General features: G+C 34.3%; 1 protein-coding gene across 1 annotated transcript in view; it reads left to right on the forward strand.

Annotated features, from left to right (window-relative positions):
* Positions 1–17293, forward strand: part of tut7 (terminal uridylyl transferase 7) — a 120499-nt gene that overhangs the window by 2318 nt on the left and 100888 nt on the right. The window contains exons 2-5 of the mRNA XM_051928603.1: positions 5900–6417; positions 6922–7088; positions 13509–13625; positions 17108–17285. Coding sequence (XP_051784563.1) covers positions 5922–6417; positions 6922–7088; positions 13509–13625; positions 17108–17285 — 958 coding nt within the window. The 5' untranslated portion in view covers positions 5900–5921. The remainder of the gene's footprint in view (positions 1–5899; positions 6418–6921; positions 7089–13508; positions 13626–17107; positions 17286–17293) is intronic.

Below are 17293 nucleotides of genomic sequence, written 5' to 3' on the forward strand. Positions count from 1 at the left end.
AGTTTTTCGAGATGCAATACACTGGCATTCAGTTGAAGAACAGGAGAGACAGTTTGGATATATCTTGACATCCCTAGGTGACTTCCTTTCTGGCTTTAGCTTAGAGCCATCCCTGACAGATACATGAGATCAGCTGCAATCTCTTCCCTCTTTTTCTTTTTTTTTTATTCTGTCATGATACATAAAACATGAGACACCAGACAGACAAGCTTCACTTCTGTTGATGAGGTCCAAAACACTTGTGTTCCTTAAACCTCATCACTGCATTATGTGCACTGTACTTCCGGATTAGCATTTATCTGTTTTCAGCTCTCATGCACATAGAGTCTATCTCTGTGTCTACAGACAAAATCCAGAGCAAGTTTTGGACTAGTCTGAGTGAGTCACTGGGCATGTCATATTACGCAAATGGTTTAATGAGAGCAAGCCTCCTACTCGCTAAGGTTTTTTTTTTTTTTTTTAGAATTTTTATGGTTATAATTGAATCTGTTTGTTCATTTCTATGTAAATATCATACCCAACAGTCATTTTGTTTGCCTGTAGTCTGACTTTATTTCTTGGTGTTTTAAGCCTAGTGAACTGGCAACTCTTTGTGGTCTTAATTCACTGACTTACTCATCATGAATGAGCTCCTAATGGAGTTTTAAAAATCTACAGTGTACAGTATTTCTAAGAATCTTCAGTAGCTATAGGGTAGTGACTAGTGTTGTTAATTTCATTCATGTTGTTTATCAAATAATGTACAGGTGTTTTTGATGAATAATTGAGTAATCTGTTAAAAGCAAACTATACATTAAAAATGAAGGTAGCTAAATGCTATTCGTGTTGTACCACATTTTCTTATTAAAACTCAATAGTCCACACTTTTCTGTTGCCCCCTTGTTTTCACAGCTTGCCAAAAGGTTTTTTGTACAGCTAACTGTGAGCTAGAATGGAAGATGGGGTTTCTACTGGATAATAGACAAACATTTATCCAATAAAAAAGGATTGTGTTTAGCTTAGATCCATATAAAATTATTTGTTTGTGATGTGTTGTGATTAATTGGATTTCATTTTTATCTTTTCACTGATTCAACCACTTGTTTTATAATAATGTTTCATTCTCCAGTCAGATAAATGAATGTGTTGTGCAAATTAAGAGCCTTCTCCTTAGCTATTAATCAAAGCTGTCAGTGTATGGATGTATTTCTTTGTGTTTGCCAAAGCACTTTTTATTATGCTGTGTTGCTAAGAAGATATGCTGCATTACATATATCAGTAAAGGAAAAATCAATATATACAGTAGATATTGTAGGTGTAGTTCCTTGCATTTGCCAAAGCACTTTTTATTATACTGTGTTGCTTAGAAAGTATGCTGCACATTTAAATATATCTGTAATGGAAAAATTGATACAGTACATATACACTACCAGTCCAAAGTTTTAGAACAGCTCAGTTTTTCCTCAAGTTTAATCAGTTGAAGTGCAATTGATGTAAAATGGTGAAAAGGTAAGCAGTAAACTGCTAGAGGTTTAAATTTAAAGTTTAGGCTTGCAAAAACTGAAAAAAAGAAATGTCAGAATATTACAAATGGGCCTTCTTGAGGGAACAACTAATAGGTTATAACCTACAGATGTTCAGCAGTAATTAAATTAAGTCTTGCACTTGCAAGTTGCAGCAACAGTTTGCACAAGTGTCCCAATATCTGCTGATTACTTAAAAACCCTCGTTCTACACCCTACAAAGTTGTAAATTCCAGTGATAATGGCATGAAACGGCAGTTAACAAATGAAATGAGAGAAGAGCATTACTACTCTTAGATGTATAGATCTTTCATTTACAGCAATTGCAAAGAAAAATTAAACTGTTAGTGAGTACAATGTCTTACACTGTCCAATGGCAATTGGAAACTGGAAGAAACATTAATAGGAAGAGTTGTCTCGATGCATGCTCAATAATCCAGTTAAGGAAATTCTAGAAAGTTGATTCAGTTCATCTGGACATAGTTCCAGATGTCCAGATGAACTGAATCAACTTTCTAGAATTAATAGGAAGAGATCTGGCAGACCTAAAGTCACAACCCAATCAGAAGATCAGTTTCTGTGGGTCATCAGCTTACGTGATAGGCGCCTCGCAATGACTTCAAGCACAACTTAATAGTGGTCAAAAAAGCAAGTTTCGATTTCTACTGTGAAGAGGAGACTTTGTGCCACAGGTTTGACAGTAAGAAAGCCATTCCTTAAAGCACAAAATAGGGTCTTAAAATACCACCTGTGGACTAACTGCAGGCTGAAAAAAAGTCTTATGGACCGATGAATGAAAATTTGAACTCTTCAATTCATCATGCAGGGTGTTTGTATGCAATTCAGTTGGTGAAAGGATGGCTGTTCAGTGTGTGTGACACCAATTGTCAAACATGGAGGAGAGGAAGTGTGATGGTCTGGGGTTCTTTTGCAGGAGATAGAGTTGGTGACTTGTATAGAGTGACTGGCATTCTGAATCAAAAAGGTTACCACAGTTTGGCTGTTATATATACTTTGATGAATCAAATATTTGAATAAAATCTTGCACACTTAATGATTTATTGACTATTTTTTCAATAGTTTATTTTTCTGTGCATTGATTTTGTGAAACATTAAGACATTAAACTACTTGCATTTCCATTAAAACCTCAGTGTTCTAGAACTTTTGGCTAGTAATGTACATATATTACAAGTTTTTTTAAAGTTACAAACACATATCTGGATGTAGGCGTGTCTTTTCTACTTTATAAATATACCACCCCAGGAAGTACCCACAGTCTAACTGATTTTAATAAATTTTCCTGGGTTTCTTGAGGTTACAGAAATCAAATAGTACTAAATATATTGAGAAGTACTGTACTTGAGCGACATTTATATGTCATGGGAAAGTTTAGGGGTCTTTTGTTAATTTTCATCAGGTTCCTTGTAGCATTGCACAATGAGAAACAAATGTGATTGGGAGTATGTAGTGGAAAGTTATTAGTAGACAGGGTCACTTTTTTTTTAATAATAAACTGAGAATTGGTTGTATTTTTTTCTCCTTATTGTAGGCTAGAATGCATTCTTAGGCACATCTAAAGAGATTTAAATTTGTCCGAGTTTGTTCTATCATTTTAACTAGCAAAGTAAAACATAGACTTAAAAAAATATCTAGACGTCACACATCTCCATAACTAATATACTAACAAGACAAGCCCATAATTTAAGTAGCATACTAACTATACACAGTCCGTAGTTAGCTATAGTATCTAACAAGTTTTAAGCGATACCTAGATGTCATCTTTTTAGATGCTGTTGCATAGCTGCCATGCTGCAATGATAAGCTAATTTAGTGTTGGATGTTGGCTGGCAGCAGCATTTTAAAATGTAGTGCTCCCATACTACTGACATTTTCTCCCACTTTCTGTTCAGACCCTCATCCATGCTTTGTTTGCCTTTCTCCATTTACCAGTTATTTAAGGAGGTACATTTTTATCAAGGATTTTGCTTAATCAAATTAATTGAGCAACTAGATTACCCCAAGTAGTGATATTTTAGTTTCTTTGTCTTTAGATATGGTAATACTGTTGAGTTGTCTGTTTTTGTATCTTTGTGCTACCTTAAAAATCGGTAATTAAACTTTTTGGTAGTGACCTGAATTACTATAGACACCACAGTAAGATCACAGTACTTCAGCCACACAACCACAGTACTGCAATTTTTTTTAGTTTTGTTCAATATTAATTAGTCACACCTGGAGCAAAGAACCCCCACAATGCATGTGGGCACTTCAACCTAATGTAATAAGTGATTTTAATTTTTTTTTCCTATACAAAATTCTTTCTGTAGTTTTTTTCCCTTATTTTCTATTTCACATTTCTCACCATTCATATTCCCCATTTCTGTCTATGAAGGCCGCAAAAATCTGATAGGAAGCATGTTATATCAGTCACAGTGGGCAAACCTCTCTTTACCTAATGACTACAACCCAGTGGTACTAACATTTCACATCATGAAGGCCTTTGAGAGTCTTGTCCTAGACTATAGGAGTCCTCTTGTGTTAGACCACCTTGACACACTGCAGTTTGCTTGTTGGACAAAAACTGGAGTAGAGCATATAGCTAGCTACCTACTGTACAAGACACAACACTTACTGTGACCCAGACAAAGCTTGCACCACTGTGAGGATTATGTTTTTTGTTTTTATTTTTCCAGTGCCTTCAGTACCATCCAGCCATATCTGTTAAGGGCAAGCTCAGAGATATGCAGGTGGATGAACTTGTGATGTCCTGGATAATGGACTATCTGACCAGTAGACCACAGTTTGTGAAGCTCAAGGACTTAGTCTCTGATGTAGATGTGAGCAACACTAAAACAACCCCAAGGAACAGTTCCGTCTCCTTTTAGCTTCACTCTGTACTCCTCAAAGAATAAATATTACTGTGCTGGGCCAGTAATATCACTTCTGGACAGGCCCACTGAGTCAGTAATCTAATTCAAAGGGCAGGCTCAGTTATTGGATGCATTCTGCACCCCCTGGAAGTAGTAGCAGTGTTGCACAACCTTTCTCTGATAAACTAACACTGGGGGTTTTCAGCTAACAATTTTTTTTTTTTTACCAGAAGTATGTTAAAAAATTCTACTTGAAATTCATACCAACAGCAATATACATGCATAATGCCTCACTGTGACTGTACCTGCCAAGCTAGAAGTTTTTCTTTCTTTGTAATTTTATTCTCTTTTTGTCATTCTTGTGTGCGTTCAGAAAATAGTGTGTGTATCTCTCTCTCAGTCTGTCTTCCACCAATTTTTACAGTTTTCATTCGGAACATTTTTTTTTTTGTTTGTTTGATAATTCTTCCTAAACTAATGCTTTTTACTGAATCTTAAAAATAATAATCTAGCTACAAGTGTGTATTGCTACAGATTTATTGATGACTACCTGTTTGATGACACCCAGTGTGTCTTTTTAAATATTACTTTATGGCAAAGTAATTATTGTATTGGCTCATTTCAAACTATAGTTAAAGTTATTTTCCACAGGGTGAAGGTTTTCTGTTTCTTGGTATTGACACATATCTTCTGAGTTTTTTCTGGTCAGGGATACAAACATTTTGAGGTAAGGTAGTTTTATTTACTGATTATGGAGCCAGATAGTGGTGACACCTCACTAATTGATTAGCACATTCACTTAAGAATTTCACAGTACTTTGCTATACTTATGACAATAACAACTCTAATAAACATATAAATACACATGAATGTATATCCATACATACAGTATATATAATCACAAAAGTGTTATATGAAAACATAAATATACACATTTTATTGCCACCAAAACCCCAGAGATGGGCTTGCTTTGATTGTCTGATAAATAATTCAAGCTTTGTTGGATTTGTGTCAGGTTTTCTGAAGGCACGTTTTGCAAAATTACAAAATTGCATTACAATTAATATATATTTAGCACAGAATTTAAAACACAACTTCATACTGAATGTTATATCTTGCATTTGCAAATCCTGTATTCCCTTACAAAGGATGCAAAAAACTAAAAATAAAATTAAGTCATTGATTGCTTTAAAGAGTGATAGTAGAGGTCATTATTGATGTGGGACAACAATATACTGAAATACCTTTGTCACTTTCTGTGTTGCAAAATTTATTTTTTTTTAATATTTTAAGTAATTTCCAGTTGAGCAAAATGAGACAGATGCTTATTAATGACTTTGTTTTTCCAAAATACTACTTATTTTTTGGGGTTGTTCCATCTGATTAAGAAAGAGAATTTGATTCTGTAAATGAATTTATTTATTTAATGGTTATTCTTTGTTGATAACCTATTTGTAGATCCCTCTGTACCTCAATCCTATTTTGTCTTACTTTTCTGAACATCTTTCATTTTATTATTTATAAAGGTGTCAATAAACAGAAAAAAAGATGGAAGACTCAGGTAAACACAAGTCTCAGTGTTCAAAGCATAGTAAAGAAAGGGGGAATGCTGCTGATGAAGCAGAATCTTGGAGGAGTCCTGCTCACCAGGATTTTTGTGGTGAATGGGGACACAAGGCAGACAAGTCAAGCAACTGGAAGAGCTCTCAAAACAATGAAGGGACCAGCCCCAGAAAAGGTGGGCACAGCCATGGTTGGAGCCCTTCAGGTTTCAAAAAGCTCAGTCATAACCCAAGGATGAGACAGCACAATGACATAAGGGAAGGTTTCAGAAAGTTTCCAACACCAGAAGACCATTACAAACGAGAAGGCAACTGGCGGGACCCATCTAATTTTAAAGAATATGAGAGAGAAAGGAAGGATTCGATTCAGGGAACCAATGAAGCAGATAAATATCCAGATGGTAATAGTAGAGGGAAGAGGAATGTGAAACGTCAGCTTCATAGAGATTTGGTCAACGAAGGAGAGTCTTCAGAAAACTCAGGTATTACTGTTTATTATTAATGTATAACCTAAATCCATTATGATGTGTTTTTCTGCTTTAAGTTTAAATCTTCAAAATTTCCCTTTTTAAAATCTTATGTTTTGTACTTGTGAAATCTTTGTGTTAACATATACTATGAAAGATGTATTGATGTTTCAAAGCCATCATATTCCAAGGGTCACGGGGCACATTGATTGGAAAGGCAAAGACCAAACGAGGATCAGAACACAAGCCCGCTGAAGGACTCACACATTTGTCCAGTTTAGAACTACTAATGAACATAACGCCACATGTATTTTGGATGTAGGGAGAGATGCACATGGCCACGGGAACATCTTGCAAATTCCTCACAGATGTTTAAACCCAGGAGTCTAATGTGTTCCTAACAATAAAATTAAATATATTCGCATTTTGCAAGTTTATTCATTATGTACCAAAGTCTGTAAATTAAAATTGTTTAGTTCTATTTAACACCTGCTCATAAATCCATTGTTTTATTTTAAGGAAAAAAAAATAAATCAAAACAATGGAAGAGGCACAATGTAGACAGAGATGATGATGGTATTGATATTCCAGTTATTGATGAATCTGCCTTATCAGAGAAAGAGCTGCTTGGCTTGCATCAAGCTGAAGAACGACTGGGCAAGGATAAAATATTTAGACTTAAAAGGGTAAGAGTCATAATTGTGCCTATTCACCATCTATCTATTAGGTTCTGAGCAAGTGGATAGGTGGTGTCATTTGTAAATGTCCCACCGATATATTGTTTTAATCTTCAATGAGTTTGCACCACATGTGCACTTCATATATGAATGAGTTATTTCTAAAAATGTTCATCATTGTAAAGATGTGTGTTTTGTGAGTATCAAAGAATAATTTTCTTTTGCAAAAGCTATAAAATACATGCAAGGCTATTTTGTTTAGAGTTCATTGAGTAGTTGTAATGTTGTGATAGTATTTATTTTATAGTGCTTTTTGATTATACGATACCTTATCATTAATGCTTATCTGGCTTTTCTTATATTGTTAAAAAAAATGTTTTGCAATGAATACATTTTGAAGGTGATCCTTCACCGATAGTTAGCTTTAGTTTTACACCTCTGAATTTGCTAGCTGTAGTAGGTATTTTTGTTATTGTTTTTGTTTTTTGTTTTTTTTTAAATACAATCTTTAGTTATGTGAGAGATATATTCCTAGACACCATATATTGTGTTGTGTGGTGGGTGCAGCAACATGCTATCAGCTCATGCTCCCAACCTCCTCCTCCATATATAGCTGGAAATTATGTATAGTGAAATGTCCTTAGACAAACCCTTACATTACCCCTACTTTATATAAACTTGGTTTTGCCTATATACATTAGCATGTAGATTGTTTACTGTATGTACAGTAGAAGCTTTTAGTAGAATGAACCTCAATATTCAGTAATGTTACATTATGAATCATTCAAGCTTTGCTCACAAGGTTACAGCTAGGACAGTCATAGCACCATGTAAAAGTGCAATGCTGCCAGAGTGAGAAAAGAGCTTTGTTTCACGAAAATCACAACCATGCCAAATCTTACTGATAGTATAGGAGACATACTATTATTCCTTATTCCTCCTTATGCTGTGGTGGGTGAGACAGAGAATGTCCACAACAGGCCTGTGCCTTGTTGTTTTTTGTGCAAAATGTGTGCAACAATGAATATTATAAAGCCCCACTCTTCATTGCATCACAGTAATGAGGGATTTTCTAGAATTTACCCTACCACTTTGATTGGCTGACAACATTTCAATATGCTTTCTTGACAATTGATTCTGTGATATTATTGAAGCAGGTTTATCTGTTAAATTATCTATAATTTGACATTTAGATACTTGTTCCTGTCTTTCTTAAGGAAAATTGTGTTCCACAATTGTTTTGAGTTGTGGTTTTTTGAAATGCGTGCTTTCTTTGGTTTTATGCTGAAAATACAGTACTTTTAGTGATATAATAGTACTTGTAAACGTTTCTTCATTGTGGTGGTTCTGAATTTCAACAAAAGGTTATTAATTCATTGATGAAATTATGCAACTTAGTGTTAGTGTTTGTGTTCAATATTTATCACATATGATTGGCTACTTATGAACACTACCAGTTGGTAAGTTTGTTTTTCATTGGTACATGTTATTTTGCCAACAAAAGAAATTTGTTCTATCAGTAATTACAGTGATTATTTGAACTAATTCAATAAATGACATTTCGATCAATGAAATCATTGTTTTATCATTTTTCCATTAAGAGATCATTTTTAAAGTATAGATATCTTTAAAATTTAAAATTTTGAAATTTACAAGTCATACCTTTCTGATTTGCACTATGCATTTACTCATTTGTCCTTGCGTTTAATTCCACAAATTGTATTTCATATATGATTTGATCTTTCATTAATTTTGTACTGGTTGTAAATTAATTGACGTTTCTTCTCGATTTCTGTATTTTTTTGATTGCCTGAACTTTTTTTATTACTACATTTAATTTTTTTATTTGAAAATGAGAGTTAAAAAGCAAACGGCATCGCAAAGGCAAAAGTAAATTAATTAGCTGCATACATGTTTACTCTCTGATTTTTCGTATAAACAGAATAAAAGAGTTAATGACAGGCCTAGAATAACATACAATTTTGAGAATATCTAATCATTCATTTTATTTAGTAACAGTTTTTTAACTGCATTGCACGTATTATAATTTTAACTCTTATTTAACTTATCAACACTGCAAAGAAATTACATGGTACAAACACAAAATAACACCATAATTGTAAATTTACCTAATACGTAAATTTTATTAACTGAAAAGTGTTTGACTTGTTAGTCAGAGCTTTTGCGTAATATGAACAAGTAATTGATGAACATAGGATAATGTAGACTTCATGTTCTGTGCAGTATATTTCAAGATAAATGTTGATGTAATTGAATGGAATTGGACCATATCGTTTACAGCCTCTACTGGTTATTCAAAGACGGGCCTTTGCTGAAATCACAGGTTGCATCACATTTATTCTGAAATTTTTTCAACACCGCCAGATAGAAAATGTAGCTGTATGTGAAAGGGAATTAATGCTTTGGCTATTCACTAAGCACCATGATAATATTTGAATTTTAATTCTAGTATTTTAAGCAGCATTTCTCTTTTAGTTACTAAACAGAAAATATCAGTGAATAAATTAATTATGTGCGCATAACTACATAAATCATATAGTCCATTCTTTATATAGCCTGTTGAACTTCAAAAGAGAAACAATCATATTTAATGGACATCAACAAGTAAATTGTGGAAAAATTGAATGAAATAAAGTAGTAATCATTGAGGCTGATTTACAGATAACACCTCTCAGTATTAATATACCACATTCATTTTTTTCAGGATGTAATTTATACATTCATAATCCAATCAGTATTCTGTTTTAATTGTCTTCATTTTAATGTGCTACTTTAATGAGTCTTTTCAATTTAATCTTTTCCAAAATAGAAATAAATCTGGAAATTAATAAAATGCAGACAATTATACGAAATCCTTCAGAAAGAAACTAAAACACAGGTTGCCAGTCAAGTATTTTTGCCATGCACCTAATCCTGCCTGAATAGGTGCAGCTCCCCACAACCCTGAACACTTAAATAAGTGGGGTAAGAAAAGGACAGATAAACGAATCAATAATAGGTAGAAAATCTATATAAGGTTAAATGATTCAAAATTGAGTCATTTAATTAAAGTATTCCATATGATCTTAGTTATGACTCAGATGAATGTGTAATACAAGGAAGCTTTATCATGGTATTCAGTAAACATTTATAGGTGAAAAACTTTTGTTTATATGTTAAGTGGATTTAACTCCATTTTCTAGCTGATTGGCACTGGTGGCGAGCAACTTTTATATTTGTGAATAGATGTGTGGTCATTCAGGTTTGATTTATTAATTTAATTTCTATTTATGAATCTATTTTATGTGCTGGCAACCAAGTTGATATTTTTGTGATCTATACATTGTGACGTGCTAGTCCCTGTCTTGCACCCCAAAACACGAGGCTTAGTCTCAGTACTCTAGCAAAACCAACTTTATTCAGCTTGAAACGGGAACAGCATGCTTATTTATTGTAGCGGGATCTACCGCTCTCCTATACACAGACACAGCAAACAGAGAGGGTCGTGGCCAGGTTAGTGGCCAAGTAATACTGTTCCCTGCATTTATAATGTTCCTTGCATCACCCATCGACAGCAAGTGTTTATAGCACAACCGCAATCGACTTGGATCTGCTTTAGCTGCAAGCCGCTGCAGCTTTGGGAGCCCGCGGTTTCCTCTGCAACTGATAAACTGTCTTCCACAGATGCTGCGATTGCGCATCGGGACAGTCTTCGGCATGTTGTCCTGTTGGTTTCAATTTTATCTTAAAGTTGCAATTTTAGAAAGTTCCACTTTTGTTATTATGCTTTACTAGTTGTTGTGTCTATAAAATTTAAACAACTTGTGGCTGCTGTTGCTTACTATGTAGCAGCACCACAGTCCATAGCTTAAACATTTGTGAAAGTTTTATTATCACTATTAACTGTAATCTTTTGCAGTTCACTCAATATAATACTATGAACTGTTTGTTCTATGTTTTTTGAAAAAATAGCATTATTGTAGTATTTTCTGAGACAAGAGTTCTAAAGCTTAACCCTGAGGTTCCTGTTTTTCTTTCTACCATCTTATTTTTCAGTGCCCATTTCCTGCTTTTTTGTTCATTCTATTAGTAAATTAGGTAACTCTTGCTTTCACTCTATATACACAGAAGCAAGTGTTGGTCTTTGATTTTTTAATCTAGAATGAAGTATGTGAACTGTATGGATGAATCAATGTATTTGTTTCACAGATTTTACCATATAGGTTGTATTTATCATAAGCTTACCAGACAAAATGTTAGTCACACCAAGCTAACTCATATGTAATATCCTGTAACTCCTCCATAAGAATGAAGAACAGCTGCAGTTCATGCATGGTCTCCACCAGTTTGTGAATGTAAAAGACATCAATTTTACCACTCCTCCAGCACGAAATTCTGAACTTCCCTGTGATTGTCTGGATGGCTCCATTGGTGCTTCACTTGTTGCTTCAAATAGTCCCACAGGTATTCTATGTGATTTTGAGGGCCAGTTAAGATGAGAAAATGTTTTAGAATGTTCTTTGTGCCAGTCACACACAGTTCTAGCCCTGTACATCTGACAGTTGTCATGTTGGTTTGTAAGTAATCACAAAAGTTGGGACATCTGTAAGAATTGTTTGCTGTCATAATGCGTGTTACATGGTGATGGTCCATATCTGTGAGCATTGCCTTTCAGCTGCAGTTCTAACAACGATTTGCGGTTGTCTGCAATGTATGTCACTGCTGGAAGACCCATTGGGCAGTATGCTTTGACATACCTGCAAAGCCGTCAACTTCCTGTACACGACAAATGCAATAATCCAGCTTTTAACTGTGTGGTAATATGTGACAAGTTCAACATTTCTGATTATCCAAGAGTTCAGGATGAACAAGCTTAGATCAGATAATGGCACTGTAAAGTCAGTTGTTGACCTTCAGTCCAAGTTCCTTGGTAACAGGTATGCTTATGAGCAGCCTTGTGTTTGAACATGGTGTTTCTAATGTAGAACCTATGACATGGATGGATTCAGATCAGCCACACTGGTTCTTCTTAGTCACCTTTTTACTTCTGCCATTCCCTGTCTGAGTGTTGAAGTATGTTGTTTTGACTACAGAATCGGTACGTTATTAATAGTGAATCTATTGTCTCTGAAAAGGCCAACTACTATATAAAGTTTTTTTTTTTTTTGCACAGGGTGCCAAAGTGACTGCAGAGTAAGAAAGAGACCAACCTTAATCAGAATTTAGTCAGTACTTTATACACAAGTGAATTTGACTATATCCAGCTGATATTTTCAGAGTTCCCATGTGGACCCTGGTTGCTTTACTCCCAAAGAAAAATTCTGCATCTTAACAGCCATGACCTAGTTCATCTGCATTATGTCCCATTCATGCCCAGTCTCCACCATTCAATTTTCTGGAGATGTTCCTACTTAATGACTCCGTGTTAAATTCTTTACTCTCCCCTCTATATGGGAGCTCTTTCTTAATTTTTGCTGGTCTTACATGACCTGCTTCTGTCACTGGTTGCATCATGGTAAGCACCCCTAGCAGACAACTGTGAAAACCGCCATTGTTTTAGATGTTAAGGAACAATGCTTTGACCTTGAAAATGTGTTTAAATTTATGTTATGTAATAAAGATGGTAGTGCTTTTCATTTAAAACATACTGCAGGCATTACACCAGTGCTGTGACACTGGCTATATGAATGGATCTATTCACCATAAGGTATGTAAAGCAGTAACATAGTTTACAATAATTTCAGGAGTGACATACAGGTTTTGCTTCTGTCAATCACATATTTAGGATACGTGTTAATGTGTTATACGTGTTATAGTCACAATAAAATTATTCCGTATTTACATTTACTGCTGTCATGGTGGTTTTAAGCTCTTCTTATAATCAAATGCTAATTAATTTACTGTTGCACATTTATACGTCATTTTCCTCATACACAATGTCATTTCTCCTTTGTATTTGCTTTTTTGTATATGATGTTTTTTATCCCACTTAATCTTGAAATCCAGCCCCATGCTATGAATGGATCTCATTTTCCACATTTACTTTGACCAGAAGTACTATTGTAACTCTAAGCATGAATTTATTTTAAACATTTAATTACCCAGTTTTTAAGCTTTTGCTTATTTTTTTTTCTTTGGCTGGAAAAAAAAATATTTTGTCAGTGTGTAATTGTGTATGTTAGCTAGGGAGTGTGTTGTACTGTATAATTTTTTTGTATGATGTATTTTAAATGTAACTATATTGACAAAGTAATTTAGCTTTAGCAATTATAAGTAGTGCCTTTTCACTGTGGATTAGTTTAATAGATTAGTGCTAAAAACAGTAATTTACCACAAATTGGTTATAAGGGTGATTATTTTTTCATTTAGCACTTGAAATTATCATATCGTTAGGATAATATTCAGTTGATTATGCCATTCTTGTTTCAGCATCCACGAAATTGCCCAAATGCCAAATATAGCTGCACGCTTTGTGAGGTTTTGATTGACTCAATTTCTTTAGCACATAGGCACATTAAAGAAAAATGGCACAAGAAAAAAATTAAGGTAAGCAGTTATTTATGCATTTGAATATACAGTATTAGTAATTTGTAAAATATTTTCTACTATTTACTTTAAGAAATATTGGTTTTAAAATGCTTTTGAACAAATTTACTGTGAAGCATCATGGTGGCAATATTTGTCTTGTATTCTTGTTTTTAATGCTATAACTTACATTTGTGTTAGAACTTACAATAAGAGGTAGCATTCATGCACAACAGTTTTTTTTAATATAACTTCTTGTCATCCATGTCATTATTTACATTCAAAACAGCACCCGTTTAAATACTTTACGGCATATTTAACAAAACATTGTACATTAGGGACTATGTGAGAGCACATACAGTAGCACAAAATATTTACATCTATTTGTTATGTAATAGTGAGTGCCTCATGTGAAAAATTATTTGCCTTCTTGGGCTCACCCTTTAGTTTCAGACAGATGTACCATGGTGTTCTTGACCAACCCAACCAATCACTTTTTTTCCCCCGATTGTAGCATGATTTGCCTGTAGTACCTGAGTGCTGACAGTGTCAGTGTTCTGGTAAGGACCAAAATGATTGTTTTACATTGGGCAGAAGTGCCTAAGTCTGGCCAAGATTTTAACAAAGTATTCAAAGAATTTACCCCAGTTTCTAAATTTAAGTTGGATTGAGTTTACTGTAGATTAACAGATGCAACACTAAGCAAATTAAATATACACCAAACTACAGCCTTTTTTTCTTTTCATCTCAGACTGTTTTCTATATTGAAATACATTTGACGAAAAGACGTGACCAAACTCATCATTAAAAATATATTATAATACAGGGTGAGCAAAAAAGAAGTACCACATTTCAAACGATTATTCTACAAAAACGCTACAAGATAAATACATTACATTACGACACAAGATAGATTTTTTTTATTGTGTTTTAAAAATGATGTCTTCAAGGTGGTGGCCATCATTAGTTCTGAACACTCGCATGACTTGTTCGGCCATTTCAAGGGTAATAGCGGCGATTTTGTGGCGAATAGCATCCTTGAGGGCTTCAAGGTTTTGAGGTTGGTGTGTGTATACCTTAAACTTGAGACAGCTCCACAAGAAGAAATGACACAGAGTAAGATCAGGTGAACATGAAGGCCACCCGACATTGCCGCATAGGGAGATCAACTTCCCAGGAAACATCTCTCGAAAAAACTTGCATCAATTTCCGCACTGTATGAACTGTTGCTCCCTGCTGTTGAAACCAGGCATCCACCACATTCATTTCTTCCAGTTGGGGCTGCAAAAACTTGTCTAGCCATATAAAAAAAAAAAGTGTCTGCAATGCCAAATACTGCAATGGCTCACCAAACTGTAACACGCTTACTGTGCAGGGGTGTCTAATGAAGTTCATTAGGGTTGGTTTCAGCTCAATAGTGAAAGTTTTGTTTGTTTACACAACTGTTCAAATGGAAATGTGCCTCATTGCTGCACATGACGATGGCATTTCGGTGAATGGTTTACAGAATGTTCCCACACAACTCTCTACAGGTCTCCCATAGCCTCTCTTTGTGAGTTCCATCATTTTGTATGGATGGACATTAAGGTCCTCATGCAAAATCCTCCTCAAAGATGTGTTGGAAATGCCAAAGGCAGAAGCATGTTTGCACGCTGAACATCTAGGAGACTGCAAAATTGGTGCCCTTATAACTAGGAAGTTTTGAGGCATTTGTACAGACCGAGGACGGCTTGCTGATTTTCTGTTCAGTGTTGTACCCATCTGTCTAAATTTAGCCACCCACTGAAGAATTGTTTTCTGATTTGGGACTTCACAGTTAGGAGGAATGTAGAAGTGCGTTCGGAAGGCACGTTGTTTAGTGGTGATGAATTTACTGTTTTTAAAGAACGCTTCGACAGCGAAAGCACAGCGCACACTGGACCAAGGCATGTTGCCGACTGATAACTACAAGGGATTGCCTATCAAATGACCCCCCACCCTAACACACTCAGCTGCTTCTACCCCGCGCAATGACCTTGAGAAATGGGGTACTTTATTTTGGCTCACCCACTGTATATTATAAGGCACGAGGAAATTATTTTTCACTGTCATTATATGAGGAGGGAAAAAAGGAATTTCAAAAATTTTAACACATGGAATCCTTATTTTTGTTTTACATATACCCTTTCCATGAACAAATTTACTATTTCACTTTAATACGCTTTTGTACAAAAGAAAATCTCTCTTCCAGTGTGTGTGTATGTGTGTGTGTGTGTATATATATATATATATATATATATATATATATATATATATATATATATATATATATATATATATATATATTCAAGCCTAGAGCACAGTACTCATTCATTCATTCATAAAATAATATTAAATTGCTTAATAAAAATACAATGCTGAATACTAAAGCTACATGCAAGATCTCCAGAGAAATGTATGTAATGCACATACTGTAACTATATCTTTAACTTATAATAATGAAAAAATGTGGAAATACACTACATTAAGGCAAAGAAAAAAGGGAAAGACTTTGTAGTGTTTAGTAACAAGGATTACAGTACCTTCTTATTAAAAAGATTGTTTGAAAGATCATTTCGAGTCCCTATTTTTAAAGACTCTTCTTCCCACAATATTTTTTTGTTACGTTGAGAATGTTGAAGAAATGCATCATATAATCAGTGTATTTGCTGGTGGTATAGATATTAATAAGTCATGTATCATGAAGCCCAACTAATCAATTTATATGAAACACCAGGTAGTGTAATTTTGTTTACTTCACTACAGTATAGTGCTACATTGAGTTCCCAGAATGAAAGTGGAAGGCTAGAAATTTGAAGGGTTTTACTTATACTGGTTACATGATTTAAAATTATTGTAGGAAACTAGAGCCCATCTGGTGATTGTTTGCTTCTCGCCTTTTAAACATGAAATGGGGAGAGATGAGGGGAGCAGTGTTTGAGGTCCATATGGCAAAAAAATCAAGTTGTGAAAGGAGCAATTAGATTGCTTGACAGTGTCATTCACTTTAGTACATGCTTTAAAATTATGATTCAGTTTCATCTTTACTTTGGAATATTGAAATTAAAATATATCAAGAAAACATGCCCTTTCATCATCTTTATTTGAAAAAGATGTACATTTCCTGAGACATCGATTGAATGAGTCAATTTTGCATGGATTTTTATTGCTAAAATACATTTGTTTAGGATGATAGTAGCTGTTGCTGCTGATTTTTTTTTTGTTAAATATTGAATAAATATTTTATTCCATTAATATTAAAGTAACTTAAGAATTACTTATTAGATTTTCCAGTATTGTACTTTTATGTGCTGTTTTCTTTTACAGCTATATTTTTGCTATAATATTTCATATGTGGATTTATTTTGTTAACCTAAATAATTATATTGTTCTATTTTGTTATGTTTTTCTAGCAAGTAATGCAGCTTTGAAATGCAAGTATTTTCTTGAAAAAAGTGAGTTAACCTTTCCCTTGAAATTTTTAGGAAAAACGTGAAGAGGAGTTGCTCTCTTCTCTACCTTTCCCTGATACATCCCAAATAAAATGCATAGGTGATGCCATTAAAAAAGTAGTAGATGAACATGGGTTGAGTCATGAGGATGTAAAAAAAAGACAAGAAATTGTTGCATTAATGGAGAAAACAATAAAGTGTCTCTTACCAGGTATCTTG

The sequence above is a fragment of the Erpetoichthys calabaricus genome, chromosome 5 (assembly GCF_900747795.2).
Source record: "Erpetoichthys calabaricus chromosome 5, fErpCal1.3, whole genome shotgun sequence".
Classification (NCBI taxonomy): Eukaryota; Metazoa; Chordata; class Cladistia; order Polypteriformes; family Polypteridae; genus Erpetoichthys; species Erpetoichthys calabaricus.